General features: G+C 38.4%; 1 protein-coding gene across 1 annotated transcript in view; it reads right to left on the bottom strand.

The window, feature by feature from the left end:
• Window positions 1–296: 296 nt before the first annotated feature.
• Window positions 297–19,983, bottom strand: part of LVRN (laeverin) — a 35,256-nt gene continuing 15,569 nt past the window's right edge. Inside the window, exons 7-20 of the mRNA XM_051642739.1 lie at window positions 17,057–17,200; window positions 16,671–16,736; window positions 16,470–16,535; window positions 15,249–15,418; window positions 14,114–14,190; window positions 12,934–13,073; window positions 11,477–11,532; window positions 10,062–10,215; window positions 9,115–9,209; window positions 8,392–8,499; window positions 4,509–4,679; window positions 3,274–3,414; window positions 1,980–2,055; window positions 297–530 (exon numbers count right to left, since the gene is read on the bottom strand). Of these exons, the coding sequence (XP_051498699.1) occupies window positions 384–530; window positions 1,980–2,055; window positions 3,274–3,414; window positions 4,509–4,679; window positions 8,392–8,499; window positions 9,115–9,209; window positions 10,062–10,215; window positions 11,477–11,532; window positions 12,934–13,073; window positions 14,114–14,190; window positions 15,249–15,418; window positions 16,470–16,535; window positions 16,671–16,736; window positions 17,057–17,200 (1,611 nt within the window). The 3' untranslated portion in view covers window positions 297–383. The remainder of the gene's footprint in view (window positions 531–1,979; window positions 2,056–3,273; window positions 3,415–4,508; window positions 4,680–8,391; window positions 8,500–9,114; window positions 9,210–10,061; window positions 10,216–11,476; window positions 11,533–12,933; window positions 13,074–14,113; window positions 14,191–15,248; window positions 15,419–16,469; window positions 16,536–16,670; window positions 16,737–17,056; window positions 17,201–19,983) is intronic.

The following is a 19,983-nucleotide window of genomic DNA, read 5'->3' as shown; positions in this document are numbered from 1 at the left end:
CAAATCATAAGCAAAATAGAATATAAAACTTTCCCAGCTCCCTCTTGGGTTTTTCCCACATTCTTGTACCACACCTTTCATTCTGATACTCAGAAAAAAATGAAGGACCTAGGACTGTGTCTATATTTAGATAATTATTAGCAACACATCCCTACTAACAACTCATCCAGTGGGAAATTAATTTTGATATAATATGGAAATATATCTCTCATTTCTTTTGCTGAATCTTCCTTTTCCTTGTGAATAATTTTAGTCTGACTTTCCAGGTGGGAAGACAACCACAGGACTCATAAAAATGTGCTTTATCTTTAATTACATCTTAAAATGAATACCAAAATGCTAGTGAATGGCACTCTAAAATATACTGGAAATTGTTTTCTGAGTCAATAATCTATATTTTTCTGTAACCAGTTGGCAACTTTGATTAGCAGTTCTCTCCTTTCCAGATTTTCAAATTTTGTAAACTCCAGCAGTAGTGTAGTAGCCACTCTTTCATCTTCTTCCAGTGTAGCATTATAAAAAACCTGCAACTGAAGAAATAAGCATATGAGCTCATTTCACATGACTTCACTTGGAGCAAGCAACTGAGTACCTGGCAGATGCTTTAGACAGAAGTGTACAGAACACTGGCAGGGAGATGACAGGCACTAAGGAGGGGATGGAGCAAGTTTACTGATTAACATAAAGGCAGGAAAGTTTATTGCCCAACAGGAATGTACCCTTTTGCCATCCCTCAAAATCTTTTCAAGTACAGTCAGCTTCACTAGTACTGGTGGTACTACACTGTGGCTAGGACTAATTGGGTAGCCTAATCTTCTTGTGCTGCCTGTTCTACAAGTAAGTAATTCCTAACAGTCTAATGAGCAGAAGACAAAAGAGGACTGAAGAATAGCAAAGAAATACATGGGAGGACCAGGAAATGAACAAGAAGAGAAATGAGACTAATGTCAGCATGGCAACCAGCAACCTAATATGCCAGCAGTCCAACCTTTAGTACATTGCCTGTACACAGCATGGCAAAGGTGATCTCTACAGATAGATTTGAAAGAGGAAAAAGAGCTTTGGTACTATCTATTGGCATTCAGTTCCAAAGATGAAGGTTAATTTAAATGCTAGCACTGGGCTATTGCTTTTGACATCCCAAGGACATAACTTGCCCTGAAGAATAAAAGGTGAAAAACTTAAAAAGAGTTCATGAATTTTCAAGAGAGATTTCTTTGGTTTTAGGAGCTCTCAGAGTTGCTCTTCTCATTTACTTCCTGTATGCATGCATCAATCAACAGGAAAAAGGGGAAGTAAAATTTTGCTTGTAATGACAGATACTAGCAGTTTGGGACTGGCACAGAAATGTGTATCATGTGCAGACAGCACAAAAGCTGAGCTAATGAGGAAAGAAAATAATATTTTGGGAAATAATCTAGGGAGACTTGGACTAGAGGCATAAGAACAAGAAAAGAGAATGAAACAAGCAGTGCTGGTTATTATTTTTTTCCAGGAACTAATACGTGAATTATTGTGAGGAATAAAATGAGACAGCCTACAGCCACCTCCAACAGATTTCCATCCTTCATCAGGTTTCCCCAAGCCCATTCTCCTTTTCCAGAAGTACACCAGCCCAATTAAAACCTATTGTTCATGGTCTCATGTGGGTTGCCAGGCAGGAAAGAACTGTAACAAATGTGCAGGCCATCTGTTCGGTGCATGGGCAGGCAGCCTCTTATGCTGCAGCCACAGAGCAGGACAACATTTCTACCCCTTCCCTTGCCATGCAACAACCAACTGCGCACACAGGCTGCACAGCTGTGTGTGCATGTTCAGATGTTTATTTTGCAGGTGAGAAAATATCATTTTTCTCAATGTCTCAACACAGCCCCATCCTACAATACATTTCATTATTTCTTTTAAAAATATTTAAACAATTAAAAACCTGTATTTACAAACTGGTCATCAAGTTGAAACTAACTGCTGCACTGATTTACCTCTTGGATCTGTACATCTGTATTGACAAATCTTCCCATTACTTTTAATACATCATGTAATAATTCCTTCCCATACCTGTAAAATTGAGATAAAGGTCCTTCAAATAGCATGTTAACAAATATACTAAATTTAATCTCATTTGAAAATACTGCCACTATTTTACCAGGTTGGAAATATCAACTGAGCTGAAGCTTGCAATTGTGTACTCTTTTCCCCTTTAAAATAATTATAATTAATGTAGACATTTGAGCAGGCTGGAGCACACTAATAACCCTTCAGTTTCGTCTCCCCGGAAGATGTGTGGTTTTGACTTTGGTAACCTGAATTCTTTGCTTAAAACTGATAATCTTTGTGAGCCCATACAGCCAAACTTATCTAGAAAGGCTAGATATGATTCTAACAATTTACTGTTTGTTGGTATCTTGAGGATAGCATATAAATTAATGTACACACTACTCTTTTATTTTATAAATAATGGGCCAGTTTCCCAGCAAATTTATTATCAATATGGAATACAGGAAAACTTATAAGGGAACAAGTTGATGTGACACAAACCTGCTACAACTTGCCTTTTCTAGCTTTAGCCATATAGATACACATTTGAATGCTCTAAGACCAGCTGGTCTTGGTTATGCTGACACTAAAGGGTCCTGATGGACTCTTCTGCCAATAAAGGTGGTAAGAATGTACTTTGTCACAGCCCTGCTGCTTTTCACTATTGGCCAAGGAGAGAGGAAGCTTGGAACAGACATCAAAAGGTTTGCTTTGCTCAGGACAGGGAGCCCAAGCTCACCTGCAGTTTACCTGCATCATTATAGGTAGGCTGGAAATGGGTTAGGACTGAAGTCAGGGAATAATACTGTAGTTGGTCCTTGCAATGCTCATAAACCTGTATGCTTCAACACTTCATCTCTCTGTACTGTCTTTGGACAAGAGGTTACAATCTCACTCCAGCATTTTATATCCATGCTTGTGAAATGATAGCAGATAAACCCATTTTAGAGTGAGATTTTCCAGTAAATTTAACAGTTAAAAGCACTGAAACAGTCAGGAATAGACTAATTTTTAAATAATTCTGTGTCTGAGCTCTACTTTGTCATTAAGCCCTGGTCAGAGTTGAATCTTCTGAAAATCCTGCTCTGCATACTTAAGGAGTTCTATCAGTAATTTTTAAAAAGCCATCTCTGGAAGGAAAATATATATCTGAATTTTTACAGCTGAGCTATAAAGATGGAGAAAGAAGCCTAAGAGACACAGAAATAAAGGGAACATAAAGCTAGTTGCTTACCATACCTTTCACTTAATAGTGGCCAGTTTTCCGTGACAAATTCCCAGGCTATACGGTGCCCAATATCCTTAGTCACCACATATAGGATGATGACTGAAGTATAATTGGAAGAAAATAATGTCTCGCTGAGTCCATATTGCAAGTATCTGTTAGAGAAGGAGATAACAATTGTACCTATCACTTGGTATTTCACAGTGATGATCTGGAAATACCATAATAATTGCTGAGAATTCCTTTCTTAACAAATGCCAGAATGTGGAAGGTTATACCAAAGGTGATGTCACTCTGAGCTGTGTACTCAGCTTAGATTTTGTCCTTATGTTGGTGAAATGCCCGATTCTTGCACAATGACTCTCCACTTCTCAGTAAAATGAGGGTGTAGCACATCAGGTGGATATACGTGCTTTTCTTATCTGTATTACAGAAAGACAACCACAGGAAGACAGAAGCAGTTTGCCCTTCCAGCTTCTGGGACTCACTTTGCTGTGACATGGAGCCTAGAAAGCGAGCCAGTGGAGAGACACTCTGTTATCTCTTTACAGAATCTCTTTACAGGGACCCCTATGACAAGACCTAATAACAAGAGGTGTTGGATGCTTTCATGGGGGCTAAGGCATGACTTCAGAAGTATTTAAGGAACTATCAGCCAATGATGACAGTGGCAGTCAGTGCCTGAATATCTTGAAAAAGCTGAGTTTCTCTGCTTTGCATGCCACCACCATGCTTAACAGAGTGATCAAAATACAGTGAGCGCCAGAAAAAGCACAGCTTAACATTCCTCACCCCCAAAAAATTTCTGGGTGGGATTTAGAAATATACATTGGTTTAAAAGAAACCAAAAGGAATAATGTTTTCATGTGATACACAATTATAGTATGGGATGTGTTGCCATAGTCCGCTATAAAGCTTGAAGGTGTAATTTGAATTCAAAAAGGTCACTAGAAGACACGCAGAAGACAGGCCCAGTGTTAGACCTGGTGCTCTAGTTACCAGCTCAGGAAATCCCTTTCACAGAGATTACCAGCATCTGGGATGTTATACCAGCAGAAGGATTGTCTGTGTTTGCCCCATTTATCATACTTTCCCTGTAAGAAAACTCTTTTAAGATTCTTCTAGTGGTCTGTAAATGGTCTGCCACGTTTCTGTGGCAGGCAAGCCTCCACCAGATTTGCACATTACAGTCCTTGTATTCTCATAATTTACTTCTATATGCACAAACATACACTTTGATCAAGGTCACCTGTAAAGTAACCATGATTCTTTGGCACAGCTCATGGCAGACAGCAGGATGTCTTTATCTTCCTTTGCAGTGTCAGTATGGTTATACATCTCCCATGCAAAATTCCATTCTTTTTCACTTCCCACTGCAACACCATAGCAGCAGACCGTCCTTCTAATTAAAAAGGGAATTCTGCAAAGCAAAATATTATTAAAAGGTACTATGCTGATGTAAAGTCAAAACCAGCAGTTAGCCCATAACCAAAAACAAATGTTTATTTACAGTTAAAGATGCACAAGAAAGGAAATAGAAATAGCCATTTAAATAAAGGTAGGAAATTCGATTGTTTTATTCATTATTTAAACATTTTAAAAGCATGCAGTTTAAAGGCAAACAAAAAACATTTTTTAAAACAGTTGGGTCAAGCTATTTTTCGTACATACGGTGTCGACACCTCTCTTTTACATCACATCCTAGGACGTGGGTTACACCATTAAAGAGGGTATGCATATAAGCATCATTCCAGACAAGCCTTTCCAAAGCTTCCGTGGTGAATGCACGCAGTGGGAAGAGCCATGTGTGGCACAAATGGGCATAGAAGGGGCATTTCTCCATGTGACAAACAGCCTCCTATTACTCCCACCCCAGGGGACAGTCCTCAACATGGTGATGAATTTCCTAACAGGAACTAAATGCCAGCTTTATCACTGTGATACTCCAGGCACAAAGGCTGAACAGAAAATTTCTCCTGTGGCCCTGACATGAATACATTGTCAACTCTTTCCAGTGACAGCCATGCATTCTACTAAACAAGCTACCTGAAAACAGTTTAAATTAATGGCATTTTGGACTAATTCTCTGTAGGAGAATGGATCCCATTGCTACAAATGAAATGCCGAACTTGCCAATGGCATACTATTAATCTGTTTAGGATTACACAAGATCAAGATTCTAAGTAGAAGTATAAACACTAGCTTCCATTAGATCAGGAGATAGACTGGGAGAAACAGAGAATTTTCTGGTCTTAAAAGCCATTCTTCAGGCTCAAAACAAGGAGCAGCAAATTGAAATTTAAACATAATTTGAAAAAAATTCCTCAGTTTCACTAGACCATCCTAGAAAAAATGGGGATGATACTGCAGAAAAAAAATGTAAGTCAGGAGAAAGGCTATATGGCAGCAATTGTCAAAGCAAAAGGTAGAGACAATTAATAAACTTTGGAAACTAAGAAGGACTGCTGGGAGTGACAGAGGTAGTGAGGTGTTCTGGATGGCAGACACTGCTTGTGAAGAAGTGAGATGCAGGGGTTTAGATAGTCCTGTAGTGCATGGGGGATTTCACTGGCTTAATAACAGAAAGTGTGGGCATGTTTTATATTTACTGCAAAAAACAATTGGGATTAATTTACCTAGATATGTGCTGGGGCATAAGAAATTTGCTGCTGAGAATGATGCTTACTGAGATTGAGTGGTTATGTCAAGGTCTAGTCATTTTTTTAATCATTTCATAACACTAAAGAAAGAGGCAATGGTAGGGTGGTAACAGGGTATACAGCTAGTTAAAATATTATTTTCACAATGCTTCATGAAAAGTGCTTGGGCTAAAATACAGCTGTGTTTTGCTACTGCAGCTGTTCCAATAGTTTCAAGAAAATGTTTGTTACTGAGTGTGAAGCTGCTGTGGGTGAAGAGCAAGTAGATAAGCTCTGTATATCTTTTGGGTTCAGCTCTGATGGTCAGCATTCAAGGTAGGTTATATAGGCAACCTACTGACTGGTGACTGCTATGGCAGCCCAGAAGTGGTTTAGGTTGTGTAATTCATTGAGGAAGCCCACTGAGGTTCAGAGGGACTTTGGAGCTTGGGGTTAGGGGTAGGATTTATTAATCTTGATGTTTTTTCTAGGCATAGTTGTGTGGTTTGAGATTATTAGCTTGCCAGGATTTTCTCATTTCTGGATCTTGGGGAAGATGCAAAAAGCTGCTGGTAAGAAGGGTGGATTAGTATAAGTCATCTTCCTGGAGCAGAAGGGATGTAGTGATTTCTTAGCTTTTGAGGGCAACAGAAGTATGTGGTTACCTTTAGTAAATAACCAAAATGTACAACAACATTGTCCCTCCCTCTAGACTGATTTTCTTCTTTTAAAAGAAGACAAGCCAAGAACAGAACCACAGAGCAAAACAGTCATCTATCTGTCATCTGCTTAGCCAGCTCCATTCCTATAAGCAAAAAAAGAGTAAAACTGATAAACTGGCTAGGAATCATAGCTGTTGGCTCGTTATCTCCACAGGACAGATAAAATGCACTCTATGAAGTCTAGTTAAGTTCTGCCAGGAACTCTCTGGAAATGTTTAGCTGGAAGTTGATAATATAATCTGAAAGGGAAAGGCATTACTTCCTTCTATAGATGTCCCAGAATTCTACTGGATTCCACATGTAGCAGAACTGCTATAGTGTGCTGTTAGGAATTTTGCTCTCAGAATGGAGAACATAAGAGCATTTAAGGGGTCCCTCTGTAAAATAGGATTCAAGTTTATTGCACCCTTTTCCTTTTCTATCCAGCATCTGAACATGCTCCCCTTTAACTGAACAGGTGCTGTGATATGTAATTTGAAACATAGTAAGTTTTGATCTCCTATTTTCTTTTTTTTTTTTCTGTAAAACATGACCATACTTTTCACTTAACAGAACCCATAGCTGCATTTTTTTTCCAAACATATAGCCATGTGAAGTGTGAGGCTGTACAGTCCCTTTGAACTTATCTCAGTGCCAGTAAGAACAGTGAAATTAATCTTCTCCATCTCCATTCAAATTAGCTAATGAATCTCACAGACTTTTCAGCTCTTCAACTCAGATAAGGTATGTAGTATCACACCAGTAAAAAAAGAATATATTAATATGGGAAGATAGGTGACTATTTTGAAAACAGTCTGAAAATTCAGCAAAACGTTGCTTTCAGTATGGGAGAATAAGGATATTCACCATGGGACATCAAATAATGTATTTAGGCTATTTAATTTTTTCAGTTTAGCTCCAAAGCACAGTTTATTTTTTACAAGGATGATCACCACAAAGCTATTTAAAAAACAAACATAAAAATACAAGTTCAGTTTACTTAGCCAACTTCATATATCAATAGACACACAAGTAATAACAAAATATTTATTAGAACTGCAGCAAATAAAATAATAATAATAAAACTATAAATATTCACTCACCAGTGCCAATACTATTTGAGTATTGCATAGAAAAACAGCAAAAGAAGAAGGGAGGAAAAGAGAATAAGAATTTAAAAACATCATAAATTTTCTCTAACAAAGCAATATTCACATACTGAAAGTCTGATCCTGGTAAAGCCCAGACCCCATCCTTGCAGGCCATAAACCTGATCACTAGGCTCGAATATCAGCATAAAAACTGATGTTCCCATCACCTCTTTTCCTGAATACAGAACATGCAAGACAATTTGTTGGGCTTATCGCAGGCAGATGCCTGTATCATGCAAACATCATTGCACCCAGTATTGCTAAGAGAAGCTTAGAAACTGAGATGGTATACATGATAACCCTAAGGCTGTACTGCAGAAAAGTGGACAATATGGGATATTGACCCTACTTTGAGCTTCAGCTGGTTTGTGGCTACATAGAATTTGGTCCTTACGGCAAAAATCAGCATCTTCCAGTTTGCAAAGTCTATGTAAAAAGCAACAATTATGAAATCAACATAAAGCTGGGATCTGGGGAAGAGGAGACAGCTGGGGAAGCACAGATAGGCTTACATTCTACCATTCTGCAGGGAAAGAAGAGCAGTGTACAGCAGCATTTTTCATTCCGCCTCCCCCATGTAAAAGCCCATTAACTGTCCACCTCACACACACACACTTCTCAGAGCACATTATCATTCTTACTTGTACTCAGGGTTGTCCATCCATTTAGCATACAGTTCAGATGATAGGTTCAAACAGTCTTGGAGGCCCAGCCAGCACGCTGTGTCAAAAAGTTTTTCCAAATACATTCTTGAAGGGAAGCCAAACAGCAAGAATAAAAGATACGTATGCCACATTTAGAGTATTTGAACTGTGCATGGCCAGTACAGTTTCAGCACATAGAACAGAAGCTGTTAACCCAGGAGAACCTCTACTAGAAACAGTTGAAGTTTAATAAAAATAAAATATAAACTACTACTAAGGGGCTCCTGACACAAATATTCATGGACCTCAGTGAGACTACCAATGTTCTGTAATTTTTCTTAGGTTTTTGTGCTTAATATTGTTTTTTGTAGTCTTAAGAGTTTAGCTGCATCTAGTCCAAATCATTCTGACATTCAAGACTGTGGCTTCAGCAGCCTTGCAAAATTAACTATTTTAAGTTCCAGTGATTGATCACCACATCTGAAGTTAATTGCTGACAGTTTTACCCCAGCTAGCAGCAGCCTGTTGAGCCTGTTCTCCTGTAAACAAAAGCTACCACTCTGATCATTAAGCTGTCATTTTTTACACTAAGTACACTGAAAATATCCCAAACCATTCTGATACTGCAGTTTCATTAAAGGTGTGATCATAACTAACATACTTTTATAGGACAGTAAAAATAACAATTCCATTACATTCAAATTAAAACAGAATACTTACTGAGCAAAATAGTCATCTTCCAAAGCATCAACATTTTGACAAATAAAACCTGCATAATAATGGTATATTGGCAACATTCTCTTTAAAAGGTATTTCTTTTGAAAGAAGGGAAAGAAAAAATACTTTAATTTAGATGCAACTTTTTATTTTACTGTATTTTTCTTTACTTGCTATGATTAATTCTAAAAATTCACCACTATTAATTTCTTGTCAGAACAGCACGTTAAAATAAAGTTTACTAACTGGTCTAATATTCAATACACCTGTACATCCACTCAAACTGGGAAGTTACCATTTCACATCATTAGTATCTTTGAACTAATTATGAAAGAAAATACATGGTCATTCTCAGAGAAAAAGACATAAAAATAAGTTATTCTCACATGTTTTACACATATCCTTACGTTAGGACTGAAGACAGCTACTACTGTGTAACTGCTATTTAAACAACAGTGAAATCTTCTTCAAATAGAAGGGAAGTAAGACAGTATTATCTCAAGTAGCTCAAATATGGGAGACAATAATCTCATCTAGCATCCAAACCAAATTCCTTCTTTCTCTCCAGGAAGATGAACTGGAGGGCAATACAAACCACAGTGCACATACATTCTGTCCCTTTTACACATAGCAGTGTTACTCTCATTACTTATTACCGACTATTTAATACTGACTGATAGCTGCATTTTCCTGATCCTTGGTTTTAAAAAAACCTAGGATCAGGCTTAATACAAAGAATGTGAATAGATTTCTGCTTTACAATAAGAATTGCTCATGAATTATATTTATCATTGACTAGTATATACTATTAAAAAAAACGCCCAAAGTTGACAAAATCATGCAAAAGAAATGACAAGAACTATGACCCATCTTAGTCATCATTGCATTAATTTTAATCTGATTTATTTAAATGTTCTGGTATCTTTGCTATCTAACAAAAAAGTTGGTACCTTTAAAAGTGGATATACTCGATAGTTCTTCAGAGTACTTTCCAAACTCTCAGGTACTAGGTTTGACAACACCACATTCCATATGAAGAGTTCATCTTCTCTGGCCAGGTACTTTGTTAGTTGAAGTGCTGATTCAATCTGAATGTATCCAAACCTGTTTGAAGATTAAAAAAACTCATACTTGAACATACCTCTTCACATTAATTACCTACAGGAGACTTCTGTCGATTTATGAAACTGGCAATAAAACATCAGGATAATGCATGGACAGTGACCTAGAAAATACGCTGGAAAAAAAAAATTATATAAAACAATAGTGTCTTTAAGAGCTGAAATCTGAAAACATTTATTACAGTGCATAGTGCCACTATCAAAGTAACAGGACAATCGTGGCAGTAAGTACGGCAGTATGCAGACTGTATTCTGCTTGTGTCTGCAGGACATAGTATAGGCACATTTACAGCATGTGTCAGTCTCCCTAGAAAGAAATTAAGAACAGTTTTGAGTTATAATACATTTCTATTTTTATTGCTAAACAATTTATCTTTTTAGAGGTTCTTTTGTGGATTATACATTATTGTAAAAATCAACTTATTTCACATGCATATTATTCTTGGAATATACAGCTTCACCATGGCATTTCTGTGCCTCAATGTGGCATTAGCAAGGAATTCATTCTTTCCCAATAAAATTCCAATTCAAGCCCCTCTCCTCCAGAACAGAAACACTTTTACTGTAATTACATAGGAGCACAGTTCTATACTTCACACTTACAGTCCTTATTACAAGTTTTGAGCTCCCTTGTGAGAAAGAGCATTTGAATGAGAGAAGGAATGGGAAAATCTACTTCTTCCTCTCAGAGCTACCTCCACAGGCTCTGAGGGGAGGCAGTATGCTTTGGCCACCTCCTCCCTAACCTCCCACATCATAGGTGGCTGATGCTTTTGGGATCTCTGGTATGTCGGAGGCACAGACGTATTTATTGCTTCTTCAGCTCCTCACTGTACTGCTGACCTCTCTAGCACCACAGACATGAACAACTAAGTCATCCATCAGCAAGGGAAACGGAAGAGGTATTAAGTGATGCAGGACAGCACAGCTAAGATAGCCCAGAATAAAGTAAGGAAAATTCAGAATGTTAATTTTGAATATTTTTTCTGTTACAACAAATATAAGTTAGTCCTTAAAAAAATCATGGCAGTGCCATTATTTAAACTACTTCCTAAGAGCTGGAACAAAGGTAAAATAAAGTTTGAAAGAAATCACTCTGCACTGACAGAAGAATGTAATAAATACTTAACTCCCTTACCATTTTGTCCAAAGAGCTGTTGTTCTTATGAGACACATTACGGATAGGAGGGAACAAAGAAGAAGTAGATTAATAATTTTCTATGACATATTTGAAATATACTTACTGTGTCAATGCAAAAACATCATCTATCAGTTGGAACCTGCTGACAGCGGGAATAGCCTGCAGAAAGCATTCATGTGGCATTAATAGATCTAAACTTGTCATTTAAGTTTAAAAAAGCTTTACTATGTTTCAGAAGACTGAAACAAGTTCCCTAACACTTTTCTAGGCCAAAATCTTCTATAAAACATCATTAAACGGATCCTGCATTTTAAGCTGAAATGATGTATGTGCTTTTAGGGATGTTTATGTATATAATTATACAGTTACAGTAGGTTAAGCATGGAATTTCATGACCCCTATTACTTGCATACTGTAATGAAAATTAAAATATGGAAATGCTACATTTCCTAAAAATAGCCAAGTTATATCATTTCAGTACATTTTTTCCTTTCGAGGCTTCAGTTTAGAATGTGTACTCAAGATTAGTCCAGAGCAGAGTACTGGGCACTATCGTGAATTAAATTACCAAGGCAGAGCTATAGGTGAACACCCGCCTACAGCTCGAGCTCTCACACAACAGCTGGTCCTTCCTCATCCCCTCCCTGCTTTCATACCTCTTCAGCTTGGCCACTGCTCAAGTGAACCTTCCCACTTACCAGTGCCAAAACCAGCCCCAAGTCAGCACACACTTCAAAATAAAAAAGCCTAGAAGAAAGGAAGCCAGAGTGCTGCAGAAAGGTTTAACCACATCATGTGCTCTGATTGGCCTCGCGTCCTGACCTTCTGGAGAAGTCACTGAACTGCACTATTGTGCTGAAAGCTTAAACTTTCTCACTGTTGTTACCAAAACCAATGAGCTAACATTATCACTGGAGCCTCTGGCTCACCCTAGGGTTAAGCAACATTAAATACTATGCAATCCATATATAGTCGCATGTATAGGCTGTTCTGTATTACTTTCACCTTCAGCCCAAGCTGAAAGCAAGTCAGAGGTGAGATGAAACTTCCTCTGTCTGCAGTGTCTATAAAGAAGGACTGAAAGAGCCCAGGTAGAACAAATTGAAACTTGCCTTCTAAGAAAAATATCCACCAAGAAACCCAACCCACCACTCAGCCTAAAAACCCAAGTCAGATTATTCTTTTTACATTTCACAGGCAGAAATTGTGCTTTGAGGAAATATGGAAATAAAAAGCTTTCTCCCAGCTTTCCTTCTTCATGTTTACCAAATAGCAGATAAAGCTCAGCCACACACCCATACTGATAACTGAGCCAAGTTTAAGAGACTGGAAGAACCACAAGCTGTTATGACAACTTTGAAGACTGAATGCCATCTCATGTAGTTATTTTTCATGCTTATGTGAAACTGTTTTGGCATGTTCCTCTTCCACCATCACTTCTCATGCGATACATGAGTTTCTCCTTATTCCAGATTTTCACCAATGTGATTGCTGATAAGAAATGCAAGAAGAATTATATGGAGTCTGTTTATGAGCTTGAGGAAGCAAATATGATCTTACCTTTGGATCACTTTCAAGCAAGTGTGCTAATCTTTGTAAGTTTAACTGATCATAGTTCACTCTGTAGTATCCACTTAAATTTACATTTAGCAGGATCCAGTCATATTCTGACTCTGATACTTGCATTTCAGGAAAGACTTCTGTAAAAATGACATTAAAATGTATCATTATCTTCTGCACACTGCTATATTCTCTTGCATTTATAAACACTGGTTTCAGTACTCCTCTGAGATGTGAGACACAAGTTTGAGGTTGGACTCAAAAAGAATCCCGCATTTTATCTCACTTGTACCTATTTTATGTGTGCTTGTCTGATTACTTGCTCCTGATAGCCTACAGTATATCTGAAGTAGCCAGTGCAGCCTTGAAGGCTTAAGCTGCCTCATCAGAAGAGGATTCAGATGCTATTGGCTATGATCATCTTACTTTAAGAAGGCAAAGTCTGTTATGACAATAAATCAATCTTGGTCAGTAGTCTAGACCCAGCAATGCTTTAACTGAAGACTGAGACTTCCATGTATTTTGACAAACTACTACAGGAGTCATTCTCAGTCATCTTCACTAGTTAATTGAGATGGAAAAGTGGCACATGCCAGATACTGGCTTAGATACTTAGAAGCACCATGAGTGGCTAGAATATGGCACTAGCAGTGCTTCCCCTATAAAGGCATATTGGTGCAATGCTTTGCTTATAAGCAAGAGCACTTTTAGATCCAGCTAAATAGAGAAGTTATGTTCTTCCAATCCTCCAGCTGAATGAAACATGTTATACCATTGGAGCACCATCCTCCTGGTGTCTATCCTTTTGCTGTGCAGATTTCTCTAGCAGGGATGGTGACCAACACAGTTATATGGAGAGAAGCTATGGAATAGCTTTAAGGACCCTTCCAATTAAAAAAATTCTGTGATTCTGTGAATAAATCTCTACTCATAATATATGTTTTACTATATTATTAAAAAACATACACTGATGTTCAGTGCAACACAGAAAAAACAATATATATATCTATTTGAAAATCTATTGCTATTGTAAGATAAAATTAGCACAACAGATAAACACAGACACTTGTGTAATAAAGTTTTATTTCTCTATTCAATTCAAATATATGCTTTGTTTGCAGTAGAGTTAGGTGTTTCTATCAGTTTGGTTTGAACATGTGTGAACAAATATATTACTTACTGCTGCTGTTGTCTAGCCACATTAAGGGTTGTGATGATCCATTTCTCATCCAGGAAATAGGAATAATCCACGTGTTACTTAACAAAACAGCAAAAAGACAATATAATCAATTCTCCTTTTCAGAAGGGTATCTACTAAAAAATGCCCCAGGAAATCAAAACAACTGTAATTCTGACAACTGGAATGTAAAACTCTGGAGAAACCAGATGAAAGCTTCAAAACCCTGAAAAATTCTGTAAGACATGTCCTGAATGTTCTTACATCCACATGGTGTTGCCTCTTGCAAGGACTTGACTTTGGTAACTTGGAACTCCTTATCTGAGCTAACCAAAACCACTGAACAGACCAATGCTCTGCAATTCCTGGAGCTTGGGAGCAAAGGAAACATTGTAGCTCTTGTTAAAATTTCTTCCCTGTGTTGTATAACCACCAATAGCAGCCAGGGTAAAACTGCTTTGGGGTTTGCTTTCCTTTATACTTTTATTCCCACATAAGAAGTCATCTTATGGGCCCTGTCAATGCATCTCAACACTCACGACAACTAGTGAACTTCATGAAAATTCAAATGGTAACCATGAGTTTACAAAGTGGGTGACCAAAGGCAGCTCCATCACTGTTCTTAGGCATCTAAATAAGCAGCACAGCTTTCAAAAGCACCAAGCACTCAACAGTGCTCACTGACAGGAACTTTAGAGCTGTATGTCAGGTACTCAGTATTTTCTGAGAAAGGGGTCATTTATATAAGTACTTTAAAGCAAAACCCATTTTTCCTTGCCAAGCAGAAAGGACTGGGAATATGTGCACAGCATGGTTCATACAGGTTCCCAGTCCATAAAAATGAGGGATGAGGAAAGAAGAAAATGTCAGGCAAAACTGCTGCCCTACAACCTATTAATGGTCTGTGTCTGTCCTTACAAACACATTAGGTGTCTGGAAAAGTCACTACTCTGGAGGAAAGCAACTTTTTGGCAAAACAAGCAGGTTGCAGACCTATTGCAAACTCCAGTCTCAAGATTTTACTTGACAGCTTGTGACAAGAAAAATAACAGCCAAAAAATCAGATGGTCAAATCATTATGTCCTAACTGAAGGGTACCTTGCAAAAAATAGGATATAAACATACAGTAAAAACGTACTTGTGAGAATCAGTACTGTTTTCATTCTTTTTATTAAGGAATTGTTCCTGACTAATGGTGCCAGTGGTTAGATTTAATGTTAACACTGGGAAACCACTTTGGTATGTCCAGGAATCCATTATTTGTTTTACAGAGGCTGGCAACTGAACTTCATCCTGTGCATCTATGACCTGCAAGAGAAAAGGAATTAGAAATATTTACAATAAACAGGTACTTACTGATACTGCTTCAGCAACACTCTAGGGGTCGTTCTATCATATTAGAGAAAATACAGCTGCTTAGCAGTTTGCGGGTCTTTGATTCATGCAAAAAATCAATGTAATGAAGTCTAAAGGACATTACTGACATCACAATAAAGACAGCGTAAGTCTTTTTAGGAATTATGAAGTACTGAGGTGACATTTCTCATTCTTATAGCCTGACCACTAACCTTTCTCTTTTTAGTGTTAATATACTTACGCCTCTGTCTGGCTATGATACACTTGATTTTTAAATTTAATTCAAATAAAGAACCAGAACACAAAGAATTTCAAGTGACTGGCTAATTAACAAACTGAATAGGAAAGACAAATTGAAGGGATACTAAGCTAGAGTTCCAACTACTGTGAATTGTTATAGACTCTGTTGGCTTGAAAGATGTAACAGCCTTGCATATCTGAAATTGTGGCACTCTCATTCTTAACCTAAGATCGAGCCTGCAATACAGAGGAGGTCTTCTTCAGAGAAACAGGAAAGTGGAGTTTTAAAAAATAAACCTACTATTAGCTTCTAATCTTCTTTATTAGATCTCTAGCAAAACCAGCAAAGGATGAAATGCTGAGCTACTGCCCTGGGTGTAGACTTTGCTGGATCTGTGACATATCAGCATCTCTGATAGTCAATCCCAAAGCAAAAGTGGCAAAACTTAAATGCCAGAATAGGCTAATGCAAATTCATGTAGGCTTAGGCAATCTCCATGAAACTCAAAACTCTACCTGGTCCTGACTTCCCATCTCATCTCTCTGCTCCTTGTACTTAGCTCCACTGATTTCAACTTCAGTTAAGCAGCCAAATACACACTTGTGAAGACATTAGCCAAAAGAACCAGCAAAGCAAATTTTATGCAAGAGAAAGACTACACTAGGGATAGTCATATTCCAGAAAAGTCTTCTACAAACAGTATATGTCCTAAATTTGGGCTGTGCCAAACAAGAACAAGAATACTAGAGATAAAATGAGTACCATCTGTATGTGAGTCCAGAGATCATCTTGGTTAGCATTTGAGAAGGAAAATTCTTTCAGATACGACTGTATGGAAAAAAGCAGAAGCATCAGAATTCTTTAGGGTTTAACGAAAAACATCAGCAAGGCAAGCAGCAATTTGTACAATTGTAATTTTCAAGCTTATAAATCAAGATGAAGGCATTAGGTTTTCAAACTTACAGTAAGTGCTCTGATAAACAACTTCTCAGTCAGGAAACCTGAAAGCATCCAGGTAATAGAAGCCCCCTAAAGAGCAAAATAAGCTATGAGAAAACATGAATTATTGTGCAATTATTATTGCAGTGTTTTCTTCAAACTATATTCTAGAGAAGTTAGCCAGGCTACTCCTACACTTCATACTTCACAGAAGTTAAAAGTTTTATTACCATTTATTTCATAGCCAAATATATCTGCAACATCCAATGAATTTTGTGTTCAACAGGAACAAATTTTGAGTGACAAAACAATCCACAAAAAGCAGTGTAATTCAACAGCTCCTATCAAACCTGCTTTGTACCATGAGTTCAGAAAAGACAAGAAATGGGAAGAATTTTAAGTTTTTTAACCTTGTTGTATGTGATGATGTCAAACAAAGCCAGTAAGGAAAATGATCCTTTGATCTTGTCTTCACTCTCTGACAGTGATCGAACTCCTATTTCATTGTCTACCCTTAAGACAGGTTGTACAACATTATCATAGAAGATTTTATCCTGCAAGAAAAATAAAAATCTAAGCAAGCTGAACAGAAAATACTTATTCTCAGAAGAGAATGTAGATTATGAGATTAGCACTAATAGAAATGGTCTGTCAATAAACAAGAAACGATCCTTTTGCCCCTTCTCTAACTTTCCCATGAAGTAAAAGGGACCATATGCCTGATCCTAACATTTTCCACATGCAACATTAGTAACCAGTGAAAATTTTACATCTGAGAAGACTGTGGGCTTAGTCCTGAAAAAGACAAATACAAGTGTAATCCTCAGGGAAAAACAAGTCAGCTATATTAAACAGCAAAAGAACAAATTCTGAAAAATGAAAACCCATACCTCATTTTCATCTTTGTGTCATTAATATGGAAGCAGTTTCCTTTTAAATTCTCTGTTTCTCCTGATGCAACCCTGAGCAATAACCTAAAAACTAAGCTACTGAGGGTAGCAATGCTTAACTATGCAGCATTTCTGCTGCCACTCAGTAATAAATATGGAGGAAAAATGGCTCCTTTGGTGTAAATCAGTGAAGTTCTAGTTTCCCCCAGGTGTGTGTCTGTCCTAAGATGGAACAGAAAATGATAGCATTACAAAGGCAAATTTTTAAAACACTGCAGGCCACTTTGAGCACTTCTGAAGGAAAACACAGGCTTCCAATTAATGGGATCAAATTTGCTGACTATTTTTTCTCCTTGTAAAAAGCCAGTAAATGTCATTTTCCAGGTTCAACTGGGTGGTGATCAGTAGGAAAAAGTCTAGTTGGAGGCAAATAATTAGCAAGGTACCCCAGGGGTAAATACTGGGTCCAATCCTGTTCAACATCTTCATTAATGATCTGGATGATGGGGCAGGCATGCTGTACCCTCAGCAAGTCTGCAGATAACACAGAACTGGGAGAAGTGGTTGATATACCAAAGTGTAGTGCTGCCAACCAGAGGGATGTTGAGAGGCTGGAGAAATGGAACAGGAACTTCAGGCAGTTCAAAAAGGGGAAAGACAAAGTCCTGCACCTGAGTAGGAATAACCCCAGGCACCAGTATATGCTGGGGATCACCCAGGTGGAAAGCAGCTTTGTGAAAAAGCACCTGGGGACACAAAGGCCACCAACTTGAACATGAGCCAGCAATATATCCTTGCATCAGAGGAGGCTAATGGTATCCTGGGCTTCATTAGGAGTATTGCCAGCAGATTGATGGAGCTGATCCTTCTCCTCTACTCAGCACTGCTGAGGACACATCTGGGTGCTGGGGTCCCCAAGTAAAGGAAAGATACAGGCCTACTGGAGAGAGTTGAGCCAAGGCCACAAAGATCACAAAGGGACTGGAGCACCTTCTCCTATGAGGAAAGGCTGCGAGATCAGGGACTGTTCAGCCTGGAGTAAAGAGGGCTCAGAGCAAGCTCATCAATATACATAAATACCCAAAGGGGGAGTACAAGGAAGACAGAGCCAGGCTCTTTTCAGTGGCGCCCCGTAACAAGGCCAGAGGCAGTGGGCACAAACTGAAACATAGGAGGTTCCCTCTGAACATCAGGAAACACTTTATCAGTTTGAAGGTGACTGAGCACTGACACAGGTTGCCCAGAGAGGTTCTAGAGTCTCCATCCTTGGAGACACGGTCCCATGCAACTGGCTGTAAGTGACCCTGCTTGAGCAGAGAGGTTGGACCAGATGATCTTCAGAGGTCCCTTCTAACCTCAGCCATTCTGTCATTCTGCAAATGTGTATGGCCCAGAGTGCCACACAAGAATGCCCTATATTCTCACACCTGTGTAATTTACTCCGGATTTCCAAGACACATCAAGTAACTCTAATTTGTCAAATAGAATTACTGCCCTCTATTAAAATTTATTTTATGGACATAAAATAAATAGCAATTGTTGATTTTCAGGAAGTCAAGCTTCTAAATGAAAATATTAAAATTAAAAAGGCGTCAAGGATTTCTTTCCAATTCAAAATTTGTTGGACTTTATACTTTTCAATTATGCTGCCCTACAGAGAATAAAGTGAGCTGTTGCTGAAGTCCAAAGCAGAAGATTAGCATATCCCATGACCTAAAAATCCTTCTGACAGCATTTGCTTGACATACATATATTCATTTCCAATTAAGAATGTAATTAAGTACTTTGCTGAATTAGAAAAGGACAGTGGCAAATAGTATTTGACCTGAGCCAAATAAAATGCTGACTGGATTGACTGCAGTCTCAGCCTGCCCAGACTAAAGGCTCTTCCTTTCTTCAGAAGCAGAGGGGACTGTGCACATTTATGATTGCACAGGCAAGTGCACCTCATTTGATGGCTACAATTAGTAGCACCTATCCTCCTGTCTCAGAGTTTAAAGATGGATGGAGTTTTCTAATATGCCATTGGACTTCTGCTTATTCCTATTTGGGCTGATTGGGAAGGGTTTTTACCCTGCTGTCGGATTAGCATGTGCTAGGATGTGCATTCTACTGGCCGTATCCCCAGAAGGTAAACAGACTCAAAATGGCCCAGCTTAGTCACTGCCTGGAGTTATGGGATGCTTGGAAAAGAGCTTGAACAAGCAGGAAGGACCTAGGAAGGAAAGCTAGGTTTGCTACATGACACTAACTCCTTGTCACTGCAGAATTACAGCTGTCTGACCATCCTCTGTGTCAGCTGTAGAAGAGCTGGGTATGATCACAGCCCCCAGCAGACAGAGACCCTCCAGGGAAGAATCAAGACCCGCTGGTCTTTCCCAGGGAAGTTAAGTTACTAATGCCATGGCTTACTTAAATCCCATCTCCTGCACCTTCCTTTTCTTCCT

Source organism: Apus apus, chromosome Z (genome assembly GCF_020740795.1).
Source record: "Apus apus isolate bApuApu2 chromosome Z, bApuApu2.pri.cur, whole genome shotgun sequence".
NCBI classification, from domain to species: Eukaryota; Metazoa; Chordata; class Aves; order Apodiformes; family Apodidae; genus Apus; species Apus apus.
This window is presented reverse-complemented; position numbering and strand designations above follow the sequence as displayed.